Here is a 27,064-nt window from a genome sequence, read left to right on the forward strand (position 1 = left end):
CTGGGCCCAAGTTACTGCTTTCAAGGTCTTTACAGGAAAAGGGCGGGAAAAAATGGAAAGAAAAAGGGACAGGAAAGAAGGAAAAAGAAAGGCGGACGTTTTGGTCCCAGACTTGTTAGTTAGAAAATGTACATTCATGTTTGGTGAATTCAAGACTTTTGGGAGAAAGGATCAAAGTAAACAACAACAACAAAAAACTTTTTACAGTTGCTTCTTAACCAAGTCTTTTCTCCCTCCACGACACTGTTTCACTCCTTGCTTTCCTAGAGCAATGCACTTGATGCACAGTTGTTTTCGCAGACTCCTAGTCAGCCCTCAAGAGTCGAAGCAGTGTTTCATAAAAGCCCATGATTTCTAAGGCCACTAGAAGAAAATCTGCCCAAAGATCTGTGGTCGGTGTCTCGGTCAGTTGTGGTGAAATAGCACTATGAATCTCACGGGTCCACTGCGGGGGTCCTTGGCATCTTTCACCTAGGCCTTGCAGGTGCCTATGCCTGTGAAGGGACCTTCACAAGGAGGAGGAGCTCTGAGTGTAATCTCTTATGATAAGAGTGTCATATTTTGGAGACGATGGGATACAGAGCGCTGACTCAGAGACGGGCGAGTTGGGGCTTGTGCTCCCGGAATCCACCGAATCCCGGAAAGGGGATGGTGGTGTGAGAGCCACCAGCTCCTCCAGGTCCGGCTTGCCGGCTGCGGCCTCGGGCCCAGCCCCTGGGCTCTCCCGCATGGTGCCACCCCCAGCTGCTGCCAGGGCCCCCACCGTGGGCTGTGGGCCGCCCGTGACCTCGATGGCTGGTAGAGGCTGGATTTCGGCAAACGTCGTCATGGTCGTGGGCAACTGAATCTCTTTGGGAATCAAGTAAGACGAGCAGAGCGGGGCGCCCACACCTGGGCCCGGGGCTGCGGTGGACAGCATCATAGAATTGAGCTCGCTGATGTTGGCGGTGAAGCGTGTCACCACGCTGCTGATCTGCTCCATGAGCGAGCCTTGAGATGAGCTGCTGTGCGCTGCAGGCTCTGATCGCAGGGATGGCACATCGTCCTCAGTGCGGCTGGCTGAGCCCGCGTGCCGGCTCAACGTGCTGATGGGCGAAGGTGAGTGTGGCCGTGCAGGTGCAGGCAGCTGCTCCTCAGCCTCAGCCACGTCATACAGCGCCTTGGGGCTGGGGTCAGGAGGCTCGGGCCCAGCAGGACCGGTACCAGCCGTGCATGCGGTGCTGCCTGCCACCCCAGCGGCCCCTGGGCCCGCGCTCCCTGCGCCCGAGCCCAGGCTGCCGCCCCCGCCCCCGCCGCCACCACGGCTGTCGGTGCTCTTAGGGAAAGGCTTGATGACAGCTGTTTGGTTGGGGTTCTCTTTCTTGTTGATGTGGATGGACAGCCGCTGCCACAGGTGCTGCCCTCGGCTGCTCCTCTCATTCTGGGCCCATGTGACGGATTTTCCATTGGAGCTGTGGAGAGAAGGGAGAGATGTGACTGAGGAGATCCGAAAAGGATCCCATGCGCTTCACTGGTGGGTCACAGGGCTCCGGAGTGGTTAGGGTTTTTATTCTCATTTAGGAAACCATGGAAGCCCTTGGAAGTGACTTGTTTTCAGTTTCAGGCTGCATTATCTGAGTAGGCCTTCAGTGTGTTGTGAACATGCGTCAGAGGGATGTGAGTAAGGAAGCAGGGGTGTCGATCAGGATTCTGCGGTCGTTTTGGCCCTCCGTGTGTGCAGCAACTACTGAAGCTTTGATGCAGGGGCTTGGGTGCCAGGGCCGCGTGCAATAGTGTGTGAGACAGGCAGTGCCTCCTAACAGCCGGACCCTTGGAGTGGACCCTTAGCAAATAGGACCTCGACCCACTAGGGGCAGGAAAGGAAGGGGTCAAAATATCCAAGTGAATGGGTGATCCCAGTTCAGCTTTTGACTCTGGAGACTGGCCTATAGAGTCTAGCTTAACTGTTGGAAAGCACAAATTCATTGGACACACAGACAGATTTACAATTAACTAGGAATTTTCTACTTCATAGAACTTGTCACATTTATTTTTAGATATGAAGCCTGTATAACAGTTCCACAAAGGAGAGTTACTTAAATGGGAACTTCGAGTAGCATTCTCCAATTGGGGTCTTGAGGGGTGATGCCTGGCATGTTTAAAAGGCCTTTTCATCCTCTCTTGACTAAGCAGTATTGTTTAGTCTCTGCTTCAGGGTCTGAAATGTGTTGTGATGAAGTTGTAGCTGGTGCCTTAGCCTGGAAATCTGTATTCTCCTTACGGCTAAGAGGTGACCCCACCTCTGGAACCTGACTCCTAGGAACCCCATGCATGTTTACAGGACATGGCCTGCTCCTCAGGGATGCCATGTGGAGAGATACCAGTGTGAGTTCTCCTCACAAACAAGTCTGTGATGTTTAGGCCACACCGTTTTTCTGAAAGGACAGTAGATAAGAGATAGCCCTGAGCAGGCTGAGTATGAAAGATGCTCAAGAATTCCATTCCATCTCTCAATATTAAACTCTATTATTCCTACAACACATCGAGGCTGTTTGTCAACGATACCAGGCATGGACCCAGGAGACTCTGATTTTACGTTCCAGAGATCATTGCTCTTCACAAATACTCCATTGCCTTACTCCTAAAGTAATTCTAACCAGATTTTTCACAATCTGAAAAACATGTAGCTTTTTTTTTTTCCCTTGTGTTCCCATTGCTCCTCTGGCTTCCCATTTGGGTGGGGTCCCCGTCTTTGCTAGGCAGGGGTTTGAGTTCTGTTTGTAACCCTCTTACCTTGAGGCTGCCTGATTGCAAATAAAATTCACTCTCTCTGGACACCTGTTCCCTTGATACTAGACAGAATCTTTACATATAACGATATATCCGTGCCTCCTCGCCACGCTGCTTTCCAAGCATCTGTCCCTTTGCATTTTGCAGGCTTCTTTTCCCTTTCCATTCCCATGAAATCTCATTCCATGTAGTGCACCCAACACATTGCAGCCTAGTTTCACTCGCAATTTGGGAGCCTGCTACCTTCTCACCCCTGCCCTGCAATACATTCATCTTCAGAAAAAAAAAATGCACAAATCAGTTCTGGATTTCAAGGTTGCTAGACATCCATGGTAGCAGAATGGGCACTGCCACATGGCTGACTTTCCTTTCTAGTTGTTTCAGAATTTTTGTTTACATTTTGTTTTTTTAATTTTTTTCCCTCCCAAGAGTTCAATAACTTCTGCAATATGGCAAAGAAGACATGGACATGATTACTTAGAATCTTTGATTTTGAGAGTAATTACCAAATACTGTGTTTCTCTTACCTGTGGGATAAGAAATAGACATCTGGAAAAGGACCACTAGTATTTTGGGACAATTAGACTCCTTTTAATTTTAACAAAACAGACAAATAACTGTTTTCTTCTACTTTGGTAATATTCATATTCTCCCTTTCCATCCTTTAGCATAACAGAACACGACTCTGGGTGTTAGCAGGGACAAACTTTGGCCAAGCATGATAACACGTTGAACGTTGAGGTCTGTGTGTGAAAAGCAAACTTTCCTGACCAACCAATACTGTTCAGAGCAATAGCATATCTTCCTATAGTATCTTTGCTGTCAGTTTGCACGAGGGAGAGAGCTCACCAGACCATCTGAGTAACAATGGAAATGGTCATAGGAGACATTAGAAATATGTCCAAATGTGAGGACTTTATTTCATATATGTTTTCATATGAAATAGTATTATCCCTGAAGTAATTGTTAACTTTTGAGATTGTATGTTTGTCCACGGAAAGTGAGACTAAAAAGGGGGGAAGGGTATTTCCAGTGTTAGGAAAGGAGGAAGAGAAGAGAGGAATGGAAGAGAAAGTGAGAGAACAAAATGGTTTGCTCAATCTGGAAAGCAAGCCCAAGGAAATTTCTGCTCCTTTCCCTATTAACCCTTCTGCAAAATATCCTATGTGTAGCCCAGTGTCCTCTGTTTGTGATAATTTACTTTGTATTCCTGAAAATTAAAAAGCATTTCAGTAATGTTATTTGAGGGTTTTTTTGTTTGTTTTTTTGTCTGCTAAAACAACACCTGCTACCTTTTCTTTTTTTCCTCATTTCTTCCCTTCCAGGCCGGACATTGCAATAATTTTTCATTTCAAGCAGGCTCTGAGTATCAGCTAGGTGATCTTTAAGCAATTTCTCCATTAATCTGCCTAAACCTGCAAAAAAATAGTTTGCCATACTACACCATCATCAGTAAGCAAATATTAGCAATGTTTGACCACCCTATGTATATAATTAAACAAAATTATGGAATTTTTCATATTTGTGCTTATATTATACAATTGATCAATAGTCTATGAACTGGTTTAGTGTTGTATGAACCATACAAGCAACTAAAATTCCTTTTATTTCTCCAAATTAAAATGTAAGACAAACTTACTCTCTTTTGTTACATTTTCTAGTAGAATGTTCCTAAGCTACCAGGCTTCAGAGCATTGGAGTACTCAAGTTCTCCTCTAAATTTAGCAAGTGCTTTATTATCAAATAGCATCTGAATTCCAACTCCTCTTTTGTGAACTCTGTATAAGGGGAGCAGCCAGAATAAGATATAGCTTGGCTTTGAACTTGATAATATGCAGATATTTTGTAAAAGAACCGCTTGAAATTTTAATAGCAAATGCTTGTGGGATGACACTGGAAAATATTAGGTCAAGAAGGAAATTCAGCATTAAGAACATTGTAAGCAGAAAATTTGCAATTTCAGTTTCATTTTCTGTTCATTTCTTTAAGATTCTGTCAATATATTTTATTCCCTATAATTTTCTTTGAATTGCAACATATAGTAGTGTAGTTTTTGAAACATAATGAGGAATTTCATATTTTATACTCAAACATTACAAGGTAGGTGGAAGGATTTTTTTTCTGAGCTTTGCCTAAAACCTGACACACTGATTTTGAAGATTACACTAAGCATCATGCCATAATATGGGAGAAAATGAAAAAATCTTCTATATAAATTTCCCCAGTAATGGCATAAATGGATATAAACAGCTATGTTTCTGACATTTTAAATAGTCATAATAGATGCGTTAGAGACATATGAAGAGAAGAACATACTTGAACTAATGGAAATGAAGTCAAGCCCTAAATTCCATAGCACAGACATAATGATCAAGTCCAGACCCTCTTACAGTGGCATTGTGTACTCTGACTGACAAAGGTAGGCGGACCTACATATGTTTCCTTTTCAAAAAATGAGAAATCTGCAAAGATAAAGTGATTTGGTCAAGGCTGCACCATTAGCAAATGACAATGTGGAAATAATACCATCTCATGATTTCCAGCTCAATTTCATGATTTTTACACTATCAATATTTCCTTCTCAAAGTTATCTGCCTTTTATCTATGAAAGGAAAGCTTCAAGTGATATTTGCAGATATGTATTTTGAGTAAGTTTTTGTTTGATTATATATTCTCTCAACAGATACAAAAACAAAGCAAAACAAAACAAAAACACCCTTATATCTCTTTTTACGAGTAGTACTAATTGTCTCATTTTGTTACTGACTTGTTTTGTAATACCAGTAGATGTGCATGATGTAATTGCAGCTATAATTTTAAATCTTCACTGTTTTAAAAACGTATGTCTTTCAACTATAAGTAAAAACACATGGCTTGCATTGATTTTAATAAAATTACTTTTTAAAATGTATTTTGGGGTATTTGTGGCAGTGTAGCATGTAAAGCTACCATCTGCAATGGCAACCATGGTATATGGGCACTGGTTCGTCTCCAAATTGCTCCACTACTGATCCAGCACCCCACTAGTGGTCTGCGAAGCCACTTGAAAATGATCCACATGTTGGGACCTCTAGTACTTACAAAGGAAATTAGAGATTTTCATCTCCTGGTTTACTCCCCAAATTGTCACAGCTGCTGAGGCATGGGCAGGCCAAGTCAGGAGTCTTGAATTCCATTTGGGTCTCCCCTGTGGTTGGCAGAGCCCCAGTACATGGGTAGTTCCCCACTGCCTTCCCAGGCACACCATCAGGGAGCTGGAGCAGAAGCAGTGCAACCAGGACCTGAACTGAGACCTATGTAGGATCTTTTCTGGGATTCAGTGTGTAAGCACATAGCTGCACCACAATAATGGTCCTGAGTCCAATCATTTTGACTCATCAATGCCTTTTGGTAGAGGAATTGATATGTGAGGCATCCCTGAGTAAAACAGATTTGAGAGAAGATCTGCATGGCAGAAAGCAAACAATGGGAGGTACTTTGACAGAAAGTGGTAATTTTCCCCAAATGTAGGACCTTGAGGGTAGGAAGCAAATGGAAAGCTGTCAGGAGGCTGGAGGCGAGGAAAGAGATGACACTGGAGCATGAGAATAAGTCACCACTCCAGTGAGGTCACATGCAATTCATCAGTTGCCAAGAGGAAGAAATTGTTTCCGGCAGTAGTTGTCAGGATTATAGCTTGCCTATATGGGGGGGAGGGTTGCCTATAAACCTTGATAAGATTATGACAAGTATGTATTACCTTTATAAAGGATAGCAGTGACAGAAGTATGGAATCCATGGGAATGCTCAAAGATAACCAATAGTTCAGTTTGAGCAAAAGTTCAGGAATTAGAGGGTGGAATTTGGACTACTTTGCTGTAATGATTCTTTGTGATAGTCTTTTTCCTTTTTCTTTCATTTGCTGTAGGAATAGCCTGTTACACCTAATCATGATCTCTTTGTCAGCATCTGCAACAGATATTTGACCAGAGCAATGGGCTAATTAGCAAATCCATATGGAATCCACACATTAAATCTGTAAAAGGATGAACTAAGAAGTACCTAGCATCTTTTCTGTTGCATTCTTCATTAAAAGAATTCTATGCTATTTAATATTCTCTGTATTTGTTCTTTTTCTATTTCAAAAGAAACAGTTTGAATGCAGACATCAGGTCATAATCTTTAAACTCTCCTTCCAGTTTCATCTGCTGACATTTTTGCTAGTATCGCATCAATTCTGGCCCTGCTTGATGGAAAGCATACCTAGTTAATGTTTGCTAAGTTGATTAGTCCTTTGAGCATTAAAGAGCCAAAGAGACTGATATAAACAAAATAGTGGTGTCCAGTGTAGATTTAAGGATTTCTTGCAATAATACAAAGATATGAAATTAGGATATTAATAGGTGCAAGAAAAATTAGGATGGAAAGGGATGTATTAATATAAAAACTACCCTGAAAGAAGACACTTATCTTTGTCTTTTTGGCTCTTTTCTTGATGGTTTCAGAGAAATTCAGAGAAAAAGTTGCTCATCTGAAAGGAAATTACAAGGAAGAACTTACAAATAAAATGGGGCTTAATGAAGGCTTACAGCTTGGGTGTTTGTTAAAAAAAATCACAGATAAACAAAATCCAATTAATAACATACTTCACCCGAGTAATGAGGGAACCGTTCTCTCATCCCTGTGAGGTGCATTTTCCCCGCTTTCAAGTACCACGACGGCATGTGTCTGATAACTCCTCCAGAGACTCTCTCTTCGGGTCTGTCATCCCTTCCAAACTCCTTGGTGCAAGAAAACTGCTCTGCCCTGTTCTCCCTGGTCTTGAGTTTGACACCAACAAAAGCTCTTGTCAGTTCCATTCATAGTAGACTTTAAATGTGCTCAATAGCACCAGTGCAGCTGCTGCTTTCTGCCGTAGTCCCTATCAAGAGGCAATGTCTTAAAGTAGGATGTGATGTGACTCAGGAGCATGTGTCAAACACTGGCATTGTGTCGAGCCCCCCATAGAGTTTTCTTGCTTAAATTAATCTATTTCTTTTGATGTCTAATTCAATTACCTGAACTCAGAAGCACTCCTCATCCTGACATTAAGTTTTGGGATTTAGTTGAACTGCTCTGATTACAAGCAGCTTTAATGTTTCATATTTTCTTCTTCTTTTCCCAAGGCAGGAAATAATCTCTTTTCCAACCCTTACCCTAGCACTCAATTACAACTTAGTAAAGATAGAACAAACAAGAAACAGCTGTTTTGTGGCTGTGGTTGGGGCAGTGAGGAACACTTTATGGAGCCATTCAGCTTCATTTAAATCTTGAATAAAACACGCTTCTGGGATTAAAGGCAAAGAAGGGTTCTGGAATAATAATAGCTCCCATTTGAGCACAATTTTGCTCTTTCAATATATTACGGTATTTGACCTTCACAACAGCTGTCTCACATAGCACTTTCCAAATTGTATTTCTAATAACTTACAATCAAGATATACCCTCACTAAACCCAGAGCACTGCAGGGACAGGAACGCCATATGTGTCATGTGCTTAGTTTGGTGCCTGCCCCACAGTATAAGGACTAGGAGTATTAGAGAAACAAAGTATTTCATATCATCTTGAATGCCTGGTATGGAAAGGTATTATTATTAGTCTCTATTAAATATATGAAAGGTGAGGTGTATTGAACTTACATAAATTGCTCAAATGAAAGAAAATGAAGAACAGTACACCAAATCTCATTCTAAATCTACTCATTACTGCTATTGCCACATACTCTGTGTGGGGTGTCAAGATGCAATGCATGCGTATCCAGGGGGATAACAGGACAAGTCTTGGTGAAGCTTCCAGAGAAATGGCAATGAGTATGGTTTATTCATAAATTAACTTGGCAATGAAATCTGAAGCTCTGAATTGTTCATTCGGGTATTGTAGAGGTGAGTCCTGAAGGACTGACTGTAGGATAGGGGAACATCCCAGGAGTCTGGTGGTGAGTGTTAGGAAAAATAATCTGTTTAGGCAAACATCTTCCTTCAATGTTGATGCATCTCAGCTAAAGTTTGTAAATTAAACGTGGTGAAGGGTGTTTAGTTTCAAGGCAGGAATCGTGGTTGCAGATTTATCATCAGTATCTTTTTAATCTATTAAGGTTACTTGGATATTTGGAGGACCATTTCTTGATTCTTTTCCTTTTTAAAAAGAATTTTGTTTGAAAGGCAGGTTTATAGAAAAGAGAGAGGGCTTATTATTTTTCTTATTGTAGAAAATGTGCAACTGTTATGAATAGAAACTTATTGTCATTCTCCTTGGATCACCAGGATATTTGGCACTGTATTCTTGCATTATTAAAATAACTTTTTTTAAGGGTGCATAGTCACCATCTACTGGGACTTTAACTTTTCCTCCATTATCAGTCATGCACTGATTGTAGCTTCTTTTTTTATAAAGGTTTATTTTTTTTTTTATTGCAAAGTCAGATATACAGAGAGGAGGAGAGACAGAGAGCAAGCTCTTCCATCTGATGATTCACTTCAAAAGTGACCGCAACGGTCTGAACTGAGATGATCCAAAGCCAGGAGCCTGGAACCTCCTCCAGGTCTCTCGCATGCGTGCAGGATCCCAAGGCTTTGGGTGATATTTGACTGCTTTCCCCAGGCCATGAGCAGGGAGTGGGATGGGAAGTGGGGCTGCCAGGATTAGAACTAGCACCCATATATCCTGGAGTGTTTAGGGCAAGGATTTTAGCCACTAGGCCAACGCACGGGGCCCCTAAAATAACTTCTGAAGTAACCCTGGGCACCCTTATTTGCTTATGTAACTTTCCTTGTTCTTCAGAAATTATGTGAATATGTTCTTTCTTTGGACTCAGAAAATTAATCGATAGAGGTACACAAGAAAATAGCTGATGTTCCTGATTATCATTTTTATTTCCCTTGTAATGTATGTAATGTTACATATGTATGAATATAGAGCTTATCATATTTAAATTAATTTTTCTAAATAGCTGCACATTTTTTTTCATATGCATGGCATTTTCTCAAAAGAATCTGTGAAGCAGTCATCAGCAACATACCCATTTTACAGACTATAAAACTAAGATTTAGAGAAGTTTAAGCAACTTTTGTGTATAAGGGCAGAAAATATTTCAAGGTGTAACTATTCCTATGTTTTATACTAAAGCCTGTAGTATTCAAAGAGCTGTTGATCCTAGAGGGAAGGAAAATGTAGTGACATAAAACCACAGTCAACTTTGAATGCATTAGAAGTATAATAGCAAAAGTTAGGTGCAAAAAGTGTATTTCATATATCTTTGAGTTCCCTGTTCAAAGTAAAATGCCTTATGCAAAAGTAATGAATAAATCCCTTTTTTTAAAACAAGGAGTTCAGTTCAAAATCATACTTGAATCATTGAATTAAATGATCATTTTTTCCCTATGAATTAGCACTGTTGCCTGGCTTTTGCATGTATTAGGTATCTTCCATCTACTGGGGAAATGAGATCAAGATTTATGGACACTGTTCCAATGTGTTAGGTTCATCTTCAGGTCAGAATTAAAGCAGAAAATCTCTCTCTCATCACATTGGCCTCTACAGAATGGCAGTTTAAGCTTGATGACCATGTGCAGGTTGCTTATTCTTTCTTAAAATTTCGAAGAAAATAAAAAAGTCTAAAATCTCCGGTCTCAAAGAAATATAAGAATGTTTCCACACAGGTCATGAATTAGCGAAGCTGTCATAAGTATTTGTAGGTATGTGTGTATATGCAAACATATGTGTGTTTCACAAGCCAGGATGGCAGCCTAGCAAAATAGATTAGGTTAGATCCTTATTTTTTCTAATCAAGAGGGTGTTAGATAAGAAGACTGAGAAGAAAATGGGATAAAAGTCATGGAATCAGTGTATTCCGTTTGCCATTTTGTGTTATGCTTTTCACAATCTAGAGACTATCCAATTTAATATACCGTAAACAGAGTATACTCTTCACTTGAAAACATAAGTAAAGGGTATTACAAACTTGGTTTGTATTTGTGATACTTAAAACCAGTAATTCATGTTCAAATCACAAAAATTAGACTTCAGTTTTTTGCTAGTCTTATAACTTTTAAGAGATTTCGAAGATTATTATAAGTTGCTTGGAAGACATAACTTTGATATTTTTGTCAATATATTTTTGAGTAAAATTAACAGATAAACATCATAGAAAGAAAAAGAATTTGTGAATAAAGTGGCTTTAAGATCAAAAAGATCAAAATAATTTCTGAATCTTTGGCTAATGTAAACATTCATGGACAATCTCTAAAAAAAGTTTTTACATTTATGAGGGGTAATCAGAAAGTTCCCAGAAAATCCGTATTATGAAAATTTATGCATTGATTTCATATGTCTTTGCATCAAAACAAACATATATTAATTCCATCTTCCATGAGGTTTTAGTAATGGACTTGTAGTGTTGACTGTATCATTGTCACTTGTACCTGCATTGCTGCTTTTACTTTCCTCTGCTCGTCAGAGAATATCTCTTGTAGTTGATCTACTTTTCCAAAGAATACAGTTTATGAAAAGTTCCTCTAGTAATTCTTGAAACTTGACTTCGTAACTGTGTACTGTGTTGCTTCACCTCCATTCCCTCATCAATTTAAGACTTAGTGTTCTGGAACACTGATTTATAGTGACAGGTTCAATTCAATCCAATTTTTTGTTGTTTGCTTTTTATATTTATTTATTTATTTATTTATTATTGGAAAGGCAGATATACAGAGAGGAGAGACAGAGAGGAACACTTCCGTCCAATGGTTCACTCCCCAAGCTGCCGCAACGGCTGGAGCTGAGCCGATCCGAAGCCAGGAGCCTCCTCTGGTTCTTCCACATGGGTGCAGGGTCCCAAAGTCTTGGGCCATCCTTGACTGCATTCCCAGGCCACAGGCAGGGAGCTGGATGGGAATCAGGGCCACTGGTATTAGAACCAGTGACTATATAGGATGCTGGTGCGTTCAAGGCAAGGACCTTAACCACTACACTATCGTGTCATGCTCTGCTTTTTACTTTTAACATCATCAGATCTTATATGGAGAGATTATTTTATACTTTGCTGAACACTAGAACAGTGCTGCTACCTACATACAAAAAGGCCCAATTTGTGATTTTATTGAGTGAATCATTATACCCAAAGTAGGGATAGGAACTGAAAATATACTGATGTAAAAGTGAATAAACCCAGGGCTTGTGTGGTGACATCCCACATGGGGCTACTGGCTCTAGACTCAGATACTCCACTTCTGATCTAGCTCCCTGCTTTTGGACTGGAAAAGCAGTGGAGGATGGCTCACATCCTTGGGCCACTGTACCCACATGGGAGACCCAAAAGTTTCTGACTTTGGGTAGACGCAGTTCTGGCCACTGTGGCCATTTGGGGAATGATCCAGTGGATAGAAGTTCTCTCTGTTTTTCCTTCTGTTTTCTCTGTAAAATCTGCCTTTCAAATAATAATAGATCTTAAGGAAGTTACCAAACACATCAATTCTAGTGAGAAATATGCAATCACTTAATATCCAATTTCAGAGGCAAACACAGAACTTTAGGATTATAAGTGAGCAACAATAAGAGGATTATATAATTTTCAGTAAGGATTCAAAGTGGCATGATGTTAGAATTGGGGTTTGACACTTGAATAGAGATTTGCAAGGTAGAACAGAAATAGTGGTTTGAGAAAATGAATAGAAGCAGAAAAGGAGGGAAGCTTCAGTAGAAACAGAACATGTAATATTAGTGCACAAAGTATTTGAGAATGTGGAGTGGCTTTGGAGGAGAACATACGTGTTGAAGGAGAGGGAGAGCATATATTCAAGAGCTCTGCTAATTTTGGCTTATTGATAGCCTTGTACTCTTTGTGCCTGGTTTTCATGGAACACAATATAAGCTTTTCAACACAGATGCCAACACTCTGATGGCACGTGGTACCGAGGCAGGAGATGGTAACTGATTCCTGAAGGTGGACTTTCTAGGTGTCTGGGTTCCAGAGCAGCTGCTTGCTTAGGACTCTCACTTCTGCATCTGGAAGACTATGCTCTGAAAATCACTGAGACTGTGGAAATGAAACGATAACAGACTGCACTACATTCAGGCAGAAGGAAAAATATCCAAGGGGGAAAATGCAATATAGAGGTTCAGAAAGCTTGTGTGTACTAAGTTTTTCATTCCATTTCCAATGTGGGGGGGGGGGTGGAAAGAAAAAGGCAGAATTTAGGAAGTAAATATATAAGTCTTCCCACCCATAGATAGAATGGTAGTTATCTTCTATTACTACAAACATGGTAAAACTTCCCTGCCTAACGGGCAGATGGGATCATTATTCAGACATGAATTCACAGGGTGCTATTTACTCTATAGTTGTGCCATAAGAGAAACAGGCAAATGAGATGCAGAGAAACACTGTTGGTTTTCTGTGGTTGTTTGAGCTTCTCTTAGCCCCTCCCTGGGAATGGCTGTTCAGCCATGGCCACAGAAGCAACTCAGATGCTTGTAAAGTAAATGAAAAGCTTGACTATGACTCACAGTCAAGATTCCCCATAAATGTTTCATATATGAGCTGTTGTCCTTTTCCTACTTCTTCCAACAATTTTTAGAGAAGATTAAAATTAACATTGCACTGCAATCTCTAACTTACAAATGGTTAACATTTCTATTGTTTTTGACATTTTCCCCTTCATATCTATTATTAATGTTACTTTCTTCTGGATACATGACATCGTATGTATGTGTGTTGTATGTGTTTATAAAAATGAATATTGAGGAGAAAAATATACAAAAGCCTTGTGAATTTTAGTCTTTCTGCATGTTTCTAGTTCTTTCTCCTCACAAGAGGAAGATTTCTTATCTCATTGGAGGATTTCTTTGTCTTCCTGTGTTTGTTTACTCCTATAGAAATTTAGAGAAATTAAAAAGGGGAGGCCACTTATTCCCAGTTAATTCTCTTTGGAGGGCTGAGATGGTATCTCTAAGAGGATGCCTTTTCTGTAGCATGTGCAATGATCTCTTGCTATTGTGGGTAAACCTGGACTGTTTGTCCAGCAGACACCGAGTGTCTTCCTCTGCAGATCTAGTTCTAACCTAAATTAGTTTGATTTGTTTAACATGCAGAACTGTTACTGTATGTACCACCCAAAACCTGCCTCTTTTCTCAATCCAGACTAGCATGAGAAAAATCTAATATCCAGGGTTATCATCTGAGAGATGTAGGCAATGACTGAACACTCCTAAGAATTTTTTATGGCATATTGAGTCTTAGTGCTTATCAGGAATAACTCCATGTTATCCCCTAGGCACATGAATTATCCTATGGTGTCATTTTTATGGAGTGGACAAGCTGGGGTAACCTATACAATGTGTTATATCGCAGATTCCTTGGTTGTATTATTTACATTATCCATAATTTTGCTTAGTGTGTTTGTTAGGCTACCATGTCAGCCTTTGTTTTGGGAATGCCAGTTCCGGATTTCAATTCTGAAATCAGTAAGGAAACAGCCCTTAGTCTCTCATTTGATGTAGTCATTTTTACTTTGTCCAGCTTATTCTCATGCCATTTATCTGTTTTTTATGGCTGTGAGTTATGCTGAAGTTTTATATCTTAGTGGAAGAAAGCCAGGTGCCCCAATGACAGTCTTTTGTGTTACTCCCACAAAACAATCTGAAGTTATCAGCTATACAAATATGTATCTCATATACACATACTCTCTCATTGCCTAGTCTTGGCCAGAGCTATTCGGTGTGTTTCTTAGTTCTTATTCTAGACAGCAATTTGAATGACATCTTGATATTTGTCCAATGTGGCAGCCTTTAAATAAAGTCATTCATTACTTTGAGAATAGAAAGTAGCCCACCACGAAGGAAGCAACAAGGTTGGAGGGTGAAATTTCAACAGGAATCATCTTTTTGGGCAGCTGGGTCTCATGTTCTACTCTCTTTACACACAGACCTTAAATGTACATAATCAACTTCCTGGACTTCCCATTTTTTCTAATGCAGAATAATTTGTGAGTTCCATCCCATACTTCTGCGCCAAAGACAGATTGGGAAATGCCACAACAACTTATAAGTTAGTTTGTAGTGAGTGATTTTCAACTCGAGACTCCTGCAGCACACAGGAGCTATTTAATGACATTTTTGACTATTGTTGCCTTCAGAGGTCTTTTTGTAAAACCCAGTCTCATGCAATAAAGCACGCTCATTACATGCAACAAAGCTTAGTTGATGTTTATATTTCCAATTACGGCAGTTCACTGGTTACAATTCATTGAGAATACATAGTATGAATGAGCATGCACAGCGTAGCGACAGGGAATATTCACCAACACAAAGAAGTTAAGGAGCTGCAAAGCTATGGTAGCTAGAGGAGGATCAGCTTTTCTGATTTTAGGTCAGGAAAAGCCTCTTCCCTCTATCATCCAATGGGTTCACATAGACCTTGCCCTTGCTGTAAGATGAGGTCACATTTAAAGTAGGTCACACGGATTGCCAGGTTGGTTCAGAATCTGGGGCTGAAGTGTTCCCTCAGAATCAGTCCTAAGTGTTTGCATTTATTTTAATAGGTGATTGGATAGTCCTGGAATGAATTTTCTCCAATATATCCCACTTTGCAAACTCCAGAACCATATGACCAATAATTTGAGGCCCAGAGGAGAATGGATTTTGAGCTGAGGCTTCAGACATGCAAAGCGTACAACCCTAGGAAACAGCAGCATGTGGGACAGGAGGCTCCCTTTACTTTACACGAGGATGGTATGGGCGTTTCAAACGAAAAACATGTAGAAAATCTGTTGTGGCCCAGCTAGGACACACTATGTGGAGTGCTCAGTGAGTGAGGACCCAGACCAGGGAGCCACCTGTTCCTCTAGCTTGCATACATTTATTTCACACCACCTCAGGCCACTCACAGTTTGCTTACCTGCTCATTGTTGCTCTCCCACCATTCCCCATACTCCCTTTGGGGGTGAAACACTCTATTTCCGACTTGTGCTGGGCCAGTCTCCTGTCTTTGTACCTGGTGAGCATGAACAAGGACAGGAGCAAACAGAAAGACGTGATTGTGTGCTTAACTGCCAGATTGAGGAAGTGCCTTGACTGAAGAGAGGGTAACCCAACGCCAAAACAGGGCTTCCTGTTTCACAACGCAATGGCCAATCCATGAGAGTTATCAGATATTTGTGGTGTGAAGTGTTTAGAACTGGTGACTTGTTACTTCTTGGTTAAATCACATGTCAATCATGTCTGTACCATGCTTATTTATCTGTAAAGTCATCAGATTTAATAGTTAATGGTTGCAAGAATATAATTTTCCAGGATGCAAGAAAAAGATGAAAACCAATCACTAAGTTAAAATTTATGTAATGCTCACCATCAGACACTGTTAGAATCTTACCCAAATTTAATTCTGGCAGCAACCCTGTGGCAAAGGCTCTGTTATTATTTCTATTTTGCTGATGAAAAGAAATTAAAGATCACAAGGATTGAACAAAATAATTAAAGCATACAGTCACTGGTTGGGCTGGTTTTTGAACATAGTGACTCAAAATTCAGAACCCACTGTTAGTTGTTACGTGTTGTCATCTATTATCCCCAAATTATTTTCATCAGTGATTCTTCATTGAGTGTTACATGTTTGAATATTAACCACTGCAAAGTCAAAACACGGACATGTCATTTAGATTTTCAAGACTTTTATAACCATTCAGCTAAAACTTGATGGTCAATATTGTGTTGCTTTTGTCTTAGAAATTCACAACCCCTGACTGCTATAAGTCTAAAAGATGAGATTTTATACTTCCGAGACAGTCTGCAGAGCCAACAGGCTTCCACAGAAAAGAGCCCTTTCACTTAGTTTAAATGAATGAGTTATATAATAAAAACTATGATTCCCATTTGCCAAATGAGGAACCCAAGGCTCATTTAACTGACTTTCCTAAAGTCAAATGATTAGTTATTTGACTAATAACTTCAAGCATGCCTTGTAGGCCTCCAAAAACTCCTCAGGAGTTATTATTACTTCTTCCTTTTTGAACCTGGACCCTGATATGATGCCACTGCATCTGCTTTCTGTTATTAGACAGGTAATGATATAGGGAGCTAATACTCTATGACTGGTTTACATCTTTATAACCACATTATTGCTAGTTGTTTCTCAGTTATCTCAGAAAGTAATGTCACATACAAAAATATGCAATAAACATTGAATTTGTCCTGCGCACAGGCCATTCTCTTAAATATTTTAGTATTTGGATGAAAATGGCTCATTACACATACACAGGTCAAGTGGATACAGTTTTTTCATTTGTTCAGTGGACATAGTTAAGCATCTATTAAATTCTAGGTGATAGGATTTATTGCATATATAGAGAAAAATCATTAGCCTCATGCAGCACACAGTCCTGGGAGAAGAACTAGTCTGCAGAGAAGGTATCTCAGGTGTGACCCATAAGGATGAGAAAGCAAGAAAGATTATGTTAAGGAAAGTGAAGCTTTGAGCCAAACCAGATGGAGTAGTCTGTATTTTCCAAAGAGGATCCCTTAGAAGGAAATCCGTTGTGAAGTACCAATCAAGAATGGCACTCCACATTTCAACAGAAAAGACTGTGCTTATTTGTGAATCACATTATAAAAGAAAATAATGTGCTACAGCTTACATTCAAAGAATATTAATAGAGTAATAATTATGGTTTTTCAGTTCCTTACAAAGGGATTCTTAATATACTTTTAAAAATATCTCCTTTTAAGCTAATTGCCAACTCCTAGAATTTCTCATGAATGAGTCTCGATATCCACACTCTTCATGCCCACAAGCACTCCTCCCCACCCCGCCCCATCTCTCCTTCTGCCTCTTTTTCTCCCTCCCTTCCTCCCATGTCACAAACATGCTTTGCCAGGTGGCTTCCATTTATGAAATATGAGCATCCTCTCCTATAAAATCTCAACTTTGTTTTGGTAAGAGCTTTCATTAAAACATAGAAACAAAAGAAAAATTTACCAATTCCAATGGAAAAATTGAAGTTTTAGAACTACTAAGTATGGGGGGGGGATAAAAGAATGAAAGTTCTTTCTGTCTCTGTGTCTCTCTACCTTTTACACACACTGAAAACCAAAAAAAAAAAAAAAAAAAAAAAAGAAAAAGAAAAAGAAAAGAAAACAGGGAGAGTTTGCATCATTCTTAATTATTCACCTAATATTCCTTGCGCTGGGCACTGTAACATACAAACCTATGGGTGACTCAAACCATTGATGGAGGGAGAGAAGGTAACACAAATAATTTCTAAGTAATGTGGGAAGTCTAATTACAGTACAAAAAGGCTATCTCTTCCCAACTAGTCTGGGTCAATGAGATAAGACAGGAGAAGAAAAAATAGGGGGCAAACACATACAGCTCAACAGCAAGAGAGGCACTATTTAATATTTTAACACTATATATAAAATGAGAGCGAAAAGTGAAATATAGGTGGGGACAGTACAAAAGCTCATTATGCATTTACCTTTAGGTTCTGAGAGGCCTGGGAAAAGCATGGTTACTGCAATATTCTATAGAAGAGATGATAATATGTTAAAGTAGTGCTGACATGCATTACTTTAAAAAAAAGATTTATTTATTTTTATTGGAAAAGCAGGTCTACAGAGAAAAACAAAGATATCCATCTGCTGATTCATTCCCATGCGGTCACAATGGCCATAGCTGAAATGACCTGAATCCAGGAGCCAGGAACCTCTTCTGGATCTTCCATGTAGTTGCAGTGTCTCAGTGCTTTCACAGGCCACAAGCAGGGAGCTGGAAGGGAAGTGAAGTGACCGAGACATAAACCAGCACTCATATGGGATCCTCCTATTTGATGGAGGAGGACTAGCCAATTGAGCCATTGTACCAGGCCTTAAGAGTACAATTTTAAAAATAATTTGGGGTCAGATGTTAGGTATAGTTTTAAGTCTCTAAAACGTTTAGTTTGAATTCTGGCTCTTCTGCATTGGATTCAGGTTTTTGTAAATATATACTCTGGGGAGTTGATGACAGCCCAAGTAATTGCACATCTGCTAGTCACAGAGGTGCCTGGATTGACTTTTTTTTTTAGATTTGCCTTTCCAATAAAATGAAAATAGATAAATAATAATTTGAAGTTATAAAAACTATTTAGGAAGCAAAATGAGAATTTATTGTATAATCGATGTATGAGAGATGGGTTTTTATTACTATCCCTGCTAGTCTTAGATTGTATAGACAACTGGGCTCAGAAAATAACAGAAGGGGTGTATTTTGGGTAAGGAATTTTAAAAAGGTTCAACTTTGAATATTACATTTGAAGTGCTGCTAGGACATGCAGTGGAGATAGCCAATAGGATCATACCTGTAAGAATGTGGAAGTTTAATGATGGGCTTGCTGGGGATCCGTTATGACACAGTGGTTAAAACAGTGAGAATGGTTAAATGTTCTCAGAGATAACATGCAGACCTTGATGTCAGTAGCTAGAAGAAGCTTATATACATATTGTCCTTCTATATGTTCAAACATTTTTACAACCCTGTCAATGCATGCATTCCTGTAAAAGATGTACTGGGTGACTAACACATGCCTTGCATGAAGCTTAAGGTTCTTGAACCTATACATTTCCCTATAAACTCTAAGCTCTCCAACACTGATTTATAGGCCAAAACATGAGCATGTACAGCCTTTATGGTTGTTTTCATGCATTCCACATTGACTTGTTCTGATGTAAGCATTAGTTGTCTTCTCTGAAGATACTCTTGTTCTTGTTGACTTCCTCTCCCTCACAAGCAATTGCTTCTCTTTGCCAACTGCAACGCAAGCCCACTCTTACCTAGTGATTCTAGAAGACGTGGAGTAAGAGTCACTCATAATTGGGTAATAACTGTAAGTTCTTCGTAATGCTTTGGATTGAAATTTTTTCTTCTTTTTTTTCCATTCTTCCTCCTTGACTACTGAACATGGAATTCCTGTTATTTTTATATTGACTCTTATCTAGCATGGATAAATAATCCACAATGATACGAAAGACTGGAACAAATGAAGACATTGGAAGACGTATTGTGTGTGTCAGATGAAATAGTAGGTACTGGATAAATAATGATTGAAAGCAAGGGAGGAAAAGGTAGCATTGATATTGGAAATAAAACTTTTATTATGTGTGGGGAGTAGAATGGTAAAATGCACAAGAATTTAATAGTTAAAATTTGAATATAAAAAAACCCATCATAATAACTTGCCTTTTACATGGGCACTAATGATACCTAGAATGAACAAAAGAACTCATAATGAATATAGATATTTAGTGATGAGTGTAAATGGTATTTATAAACATAGTAAAAATACAGAAGGATAACTAGATAGCCGGGGTCTTATGGAGTCGAAGTATTTTGTATTCTCATGCATGGTATGTCTGAAAGTAGCATTGACAGTCCTATGAAACACCTCAAGTAAAAGAACACATAACCTTATTTTAAAGCCCCCAGGGGTATCCTTAGAAGAGAATCAGATTTGTTAAAAATATATCCAGTAAATGAGGTGTTAATGAAAAGGATAAAAAGGGGTTCATCATCAAATATGGGCTTTCAAGTGGTTTAGAAGTGAAAAGTCTAGTGGAATCAAATAGCAGGATGAGTAAAGGGGTTTCTCAGTGTGATAGTACATCTGAGATGCAGGGAAGAGTCCATGATAGAGGTTCTTTTCCTACCTCACCTGCTGTTCAGAAGCAATGCTTTTCCCACCAGCTTGACTTAAGGAGGCTTGAGCTGCAACAAGGAGACCCTGTACTACTGTTTGTAGCACAGTGTCATGTTTTTATTTTATCATCTTAATTCCTACCATGTGAAATTATGGGGAAGATGATTAGGAAATGGCTGGATGTTCCCCAATCAGGAAATGGCTGTGCAATTCTTGTATCACTCACTTGAAGATGTGATAAAGATTTTAATGGGCTTGGCTGATCTCAAGAAAGAGAGTAACATGGGTAAAATTTGTTTTTTTGAAAGGAGAGCCAATTTGAACAGCACTAGAAACATGCCACTGTGCATCCTGAGATGCCTGTTCTCATGACCCAAACTCCTAAAATCATCACCCTTGGGGTGAGTTTGGGGCCATGAGAACAGACACCTCAGGTAAGTTTGAAATCCTCAACATCTCAGGAGTGGGATCTTTTGAGAATTTCTGAAAGACAGTACTATTGTTATAATATGGGGGAAATCTGCCAGGGGGAGTTTGAGGAGGAGGTAAGGAAAATCTCAGAGCCTATGGTATTGTATCAGAAAATTAAAAATAAAATAGAAGAAGAGAAGAATAAAAAGAGATCTCAGAGAAAACTCATTCACCAAATGAGCATAAGGTACCACCTATACCGCAGGATGTGGTCCCTCAAGTGGCACTGATGCACTGATATATGATGCTGGGCAGCCTGAGCAAAGTGGGGCAGGAAGACAACTTACAGAATAGGGAATACATAGGAAAATGCTCAGCAGTCAGTAAAATGTTGAAGCCAAGAAGGTCATACGGATAATACTCATTTCCTACAGAGTCATCCTAATTTTGGATGTTGGCAGTCAAAGTGCAGAGAAAAACTATGTTGCAATATAGTAATTGAATAAAATTAATGATATCATGGAAAAGCTTCTCCTATATCATTTAATCCTCTCCATAAATTTAGAAATGCAATTGGTATAGGCGTCCTTTAGATAAGAAACCTGTGGCTCCAAAAATTTCACATTCTGACCAAGATGTCTATAGTGATCATGTTATGGGAGTGGAACTAGGTATTAGATGTTCTACCTCCCAATTTCATACTTTTTTTAAAAGATTTTACTATTTTCTTCATTTCATGGCAACCTGTCCCCTTACTTAAATAGTCTGATAACACATTTGAAGGATCATACATGTTATACATGTAGTAGTATATATGAAGTGGAGCTAGACTTTCAGCCCAATATACACCTATTTTTTTAAAAAAAAATTGACTACAGCAACTAGATGGAATAAATCACCTTCTGGGCCCTTTCCTAACAAGATGCCAGTCTTGTGGCTGGAGTTTACCTGTAGTGGAATATATAAAAAACAAAACAAAATACCCTCCCCCCCAAACCTGGATTTTATAAAGGTATTGCTGAGAACAGCTAACAAAGGATCAAGGTATAAGAAACTGGCATAAACAGAGACAAGAAAGGGGTAGTAGAAAATTCAAACAACTTGAGAATATTACTAAACAAGCTGAAGGAAAACCCAAGTTAATCTTTCATCTCAAAGTAACTGGAGGAATATTCCAGGTGAATGCAGAGGAGAGTCACTAGGGGTCTTCCAAACTTAGGTATTTTACTACTACAAAGTAATATTGCAAAGTAATAACCCTCTACCTACTGTGTACCTATCAAAATAAATATATTGGATTTGCTAATAAAGAGTTTGGCAGATGTTGTACTACTCAGAGAAGATATCTTTCGCCCAGACTTGAAATGTTAATTTGATTCGTGCAAAGGTTTCAGAATGAGTTAGGCATGATTAACAATCCCATAAAATAATGTCAAAAGTGGGAATAAATTGCAAAAATATTTGAGAAACTGCCAGGAAGCATATTATGCTGTTCTCTATAAAAACAAAGGGAAGATAGAAGTTGACAGGTGAAGAAACAATTAAAGTAAGCGTTTAAGCTATAAAGACTGGGTGCTATTAACCCAGTAATTCTATTCATAAGAATTTATTCTAAGGTGGTAATTCAATAGAAGCTCAAAAGTTGTTTTGTTTTACTTTTTCCACAAAGATTTTTTTTTTCAGTGTTATTGAAAACAGCAAAAGCCAAACAAGAACAAACAAACCAGTGGAGAATAGTCTAGTAAATTACAGCATAGTGATATGGAAATGTGTGTGAAATGTTGCATTGAGTAAAGCCTTTCATTTAGCTTTCAGAGAATTCCCAAAGGATGCATTTGAATCTCACTTATGATAAAAACTTGTTGTAAGATATGAATCATCTTAAGTCATTGCCTTTTCACAGTGTACTTTCCTTCAACATGGCTATTTGCTTCACAATCAATAAAACCCAGGAAGATACAGATTTTAAAACAATTCTAAGGTGCTTTACAAACCTACATGACATCCTCAATAGGAAAAACATTTCTGGGAGTAACAAGATGTTGACTACAGGCAGGATTTTCAGAGAACAGGAGCAGCCTAAAGGATCATCCAAGGAAGCACTAATGGAATGTTGCTTCTGTGTTAAGACCGAGGAATTTGCAGATGAATAATTTATTCTTTCTGTAGACAAATGAGTAATTTTCCAATAGTGATTCTTCCTTACATTTTTGTACATGAACAACTAGAAAAGCTTTGAAGTTAGATGAAGCTGGGTGAAGTTAGATGAACCACAGCAAGAGCAAGAAAGTATCAGACACCAATCCAAGTGCCGGAACTGACAATTTAATCATTGTAACAATCCTATGAACTCTAGATTATTGTTGTTATTATTCCCATTTTATAAATGAGGGAGAACTAGGACACAGGGAGGGGGATTAAGTAGCTCACTCAGTGTCATCTGATTGATCAACTATGTCACATATTGTTTCTCATTCAAATTATGGCTTTACATGTTACTAATTTGGGGCTCCAGTTCGGTCTGTAAATGACCTAAGGGATACAGGCAACTGTGCTATATTTATAATCCTTTCATTTTTCTTGAGACACCCTTGGCTTGTGCCCTTGCCTCAGCTCTTAATGAGTTCTTTTTGTTTTATTGGATCTGAATCTCAATTGTCTTTTGTTACTAACCTTAGATACAATTTGAACTAACAACCAGACTTTGTGTCTGGGGACTGACAGAGTTCAAACTTCAGTAACTCTGGAAGATGATTTGCAGGGAAGCCAGTGGAGAGTCCACGCTCTTCACGCCCAGTAGCTCCCTGGTGGGTTCTGTTCCTATATTTACATTCATACTTGCAATCTTAAAAATAGGGCTCTCAGAATTGCATGAAATTTAGACCTCAGAAAATCTGGCATATAATATATAATATAATATGATATGATATGATATGATATAATATAATATAATATAATATAATATAATATATATAATATAATATATATAATATATATAATATAATATAATATGATATGATATGATATGATATAATATAATACAATATAATATAATATAATATTTCAGCCATGTAAAAGATAGGTTTCTGCCATTTTGTGGCAGCAAGGATAAACAGGAGGACATTCTATTAAGTGAAATACATCAGCACAGTAAAACAAACATTGCAAGATCTAAGCAATATGCAGAACATTAAACAGTGGACATCACGGAAGTAGAGAGTGGAATAGTAGTTACCAGGGACTCAGTGTGGAAGAGGGTGGAGGAAGGGACGGAGAGAGATGGCAAACAAGTACAGCTGGATGCAAGTCACCATGGACATTCTATAGGGCGGAAGGAGAGTTGTGGTTGATAATGCTAGCTGAGTATTCCAGAACAGCAGTACAAAGGATTTTGAATATTCTCAATTGAAGAGGTGATACAGGTGTGAGCTGATAGATATGTAAATTAACCTGATATAATCATTACATATTGCACCTAACCTTTGAAAAGAAATAACACACTGTGTTCTTTAAGTCAGTTTAATTTAAATAAAAATGAATTTCTCTTTTTTTCCTCAGTCTCACACCCCATTATGCATCATAAGCTAGCTGTGCAATATTAGTAGACTCATTTGTAATTCTCTAATTACAAAATGCAAAGGTAGGGATCAGATGAGAATTCATTCAAAATGCTTCATGTTAATAGGTACCTAATACTGTCACTTCCAGACCAATTTTTTTCCCTCACTAAAACATTGTATGATGCTGGAAGTTTTCCAAGGCAGTTCTGACACAAAATATTTTGTCTTGCTTTTCCCATTCCTCCCCTAATACTTAGGAAAGCATGAACCTTCACATGGGGTATGACTGTATAAGCTCCATCTAGTCTTGCGGGTTACTGTGTGAGGGACTTTTTTCTCCATTTCAGCCTAGCCAACACAAGGCGTTTTTCCCCAAGAACTCTAACTTGGACTACTGTGATTTAGATCTTAAAAAAGGAATGGGGACAGACGAAGCTCTTTGTGTTTGTCATCCTGTCTCCCTTGTTTTCCTCCAGTAGAGCCATATTGCCTTTTTTTTTTTTATAACATTTAATACAAATTGCAATTAGGTTTCTTTACTAGCTTATTATCCTGTCTTTACTAATTAACTGTAAACTTCAAAGGGACAGGAGCATGTGTGTTTTTCTAACAAGCACCTCGCTTAGGGCTTGGCATATAGCAGAAGATAAACACATTTTGTCCGTGTGTGCTTGAATGCACCTGCGAAGATGCTATAAGCAAGAAGCCTTATCAGCTATACAAATGGTAAACTAAACAAAACAAAAAACACACTACTGACCAAAGGTGATGCAGTGGTACTTATCCACATCAACTTCGTCTTAACTTCGCTTTCACTGTCTTTATAAACAGTTCATTCACCAACTTTTCTCTTGCCAGCAAAGATGTTCAGTTTGTCCCCCGGCTTTTTTTCTGGCCTGGTTCTCTTTCACTTTGTTGCACCTTCAATGCCTCCTGCCACATTTCCACAGTAAAAGATGTCTTTGCTATGTTTCCCTCTTGTAGTTCCTATCTCAGATTTTAATATTTTTAAAAAGATCAATCTGTTTATTTATTGGAAAGTGAGATATACAGAGAGGAGGAGAGACAGAGAGGAAGATCTTCTGTCTGATGGCCCATTCCCCAAGTAGCCGCATAGGCTGGAGCTGAGCCAATCTGTGGCCAGGAGATTCTTCCAGGTCTCTAATGTGGGTTCAGGGTCCCAACACTTTGGCCTGTCCTCGACTGCTTTCCCAGGCCATGAGCAGGGAGTGGGATAGGAAGTGGGGCTGCCAGGATCAGAACTGGCACCCATATTGGATCTCAGCATGTTCAAGGCGAGGACTTTGGCCACTAGGGCTATTGCGCCAGGCCCTAATATTGCTTTTGACAAGAACACGTGAAGGATGAAATGGGAAAGGGAGGATGTAATCTTCTTAGGGCCTTCTATATTAGGGAGGAGTGGGGAGGAGAGGCGTTCTGTATTAGGCAGGAGTGAGGGGGTGAAACATGCTAATGGGGTAATAACAGCCGACTAGGCTCTGAAATCTGTCCACGGAGGGAAGCAGACCTGGAAGTATGGACTCTCCCCCTGCAATGCGGAGCAGAGCGGGACTAAAAGCATATGTTCATGAGTTGGCAGCTGCCATCCCACTGATGTTTATTCTTCATTACAATGTTTTGACAGCATCACTTTAGTAAAAGGAACTCTATTTCTCCTGGTTTCCGCATGCTTTGTGGTTCACCATAGCCTCACCTAATTATACCAGTTCAATTGACTAATTTTTGCCATTATGAAGCCACTTTTCTATTGCCAAACATCTATTATCGTAAATGAAACTGAAATGGTTTCATTTTCATACTAGAGAATACCTTGAGAAATAGTTACTGGTGCTTCTGAAATACTAAGTACCAAGTAGAGGCAGCAAAGGAGTTGCTTTGTAATCTAGAAAATACAGTGGCTTGCTATGGTAGAGTGTTATATAATCAAACATGTAAACATGTATGCTGTGTATTCATAAACATACACAATCACACATCTCCAATCACTACGAACGAGTGAATACATATCACATGAATATACAATAGTTCTTCAAAAAATTTTAAGCTCACTGGGCTTTATTTAGATGGGCCACATGTTGTGATAACCAAGTGCACAGACTTTCAAGTTAATTAACATGGATTTGATTCACAGCAGTACCACTTAGGAGCACCATGATTTTGAGTAAATTATAATATATCTTAAATTTCTGCTTTAAACATGAGGAGCAGTGGTACTTAAAGCAAAGAATTGAAGTTTTACATAAGATGTAGCACTTAATTTCACAAAGACACTATGATATAGACACATTAGCATTCTTATTTTGCAAACAAAGAAACTGAGCCACAAAGGTTCAAATTTAGTTAAAGCCACAAACATAAAGCCACAACATTAGATGAGGGTAAAAGCAGAACACGTATCGGGTGTGCTGAGCTAAAATGTATGCTCTAGAAAACTAGATCAAAGAAAATAACCCAAAAGTAAATGACTCAGAGCTGTATTGACATTTGTTAACATCTCTTGCTCTACTAAAGCAGAGGACTTATCCAAAAGAAGGGAAATATTTCAGTGATGTTTATCTCTTTGTCTCCTCCCCCACCCCTGTTGATAATCTGGTAAGTAGTGGAGTGAAGAAGGTCTTAGCTTCCTC

The 27,064-nt window shown here is 39.0% G+C and overlaps 1 protein-coding gene across 1 annotated transcript in view; it reads right to left on the reverse strand.

Annotated features, from left to right (window-relative positions):
- Positions 1 to 508: 508 nt before the first annotated feature.
- Positions 509 to 27,064, reverse strand: part of GRM5 (glutamate metabotropic receptor 5) — a 454,718-nt gene continuing 428,162 nt past the window's right edge. Inside the window, exons 9-10 of the mRNA XM_040963986.1 lie at positions 15,675 to 15,770; positions 509 to 1,451 (exon numbers count right to left, since the gene is read on the reverse strand). Of these exons, the coding sequence (XP_040819920.1) occupies positions 509 to 1,451; positions 15,675 to 15,770 (1,039 nt within the window). The remainder of the gene's footprint in view (positions 1,452 to 15,674; positions 15,771 to 27,064) is intronic.

This window comes from Ochotona curzoniae, unplaced genomic scaffold, assembly GCF_017591425.1.
Source record: "Ochotona curzoniae isolate NIBS_2020 unplaced genomic scaffold, NIBS_Ocur_1.0 scaffold_3223, whole genome shotgun sequence".
Classification (NCBI taxonomy): Eukaryota; Metazoa; Chordata; class Mammalia; order Lagomorpha; family Ochotonidae; genus Ochotona; species Ochotona curzoniae.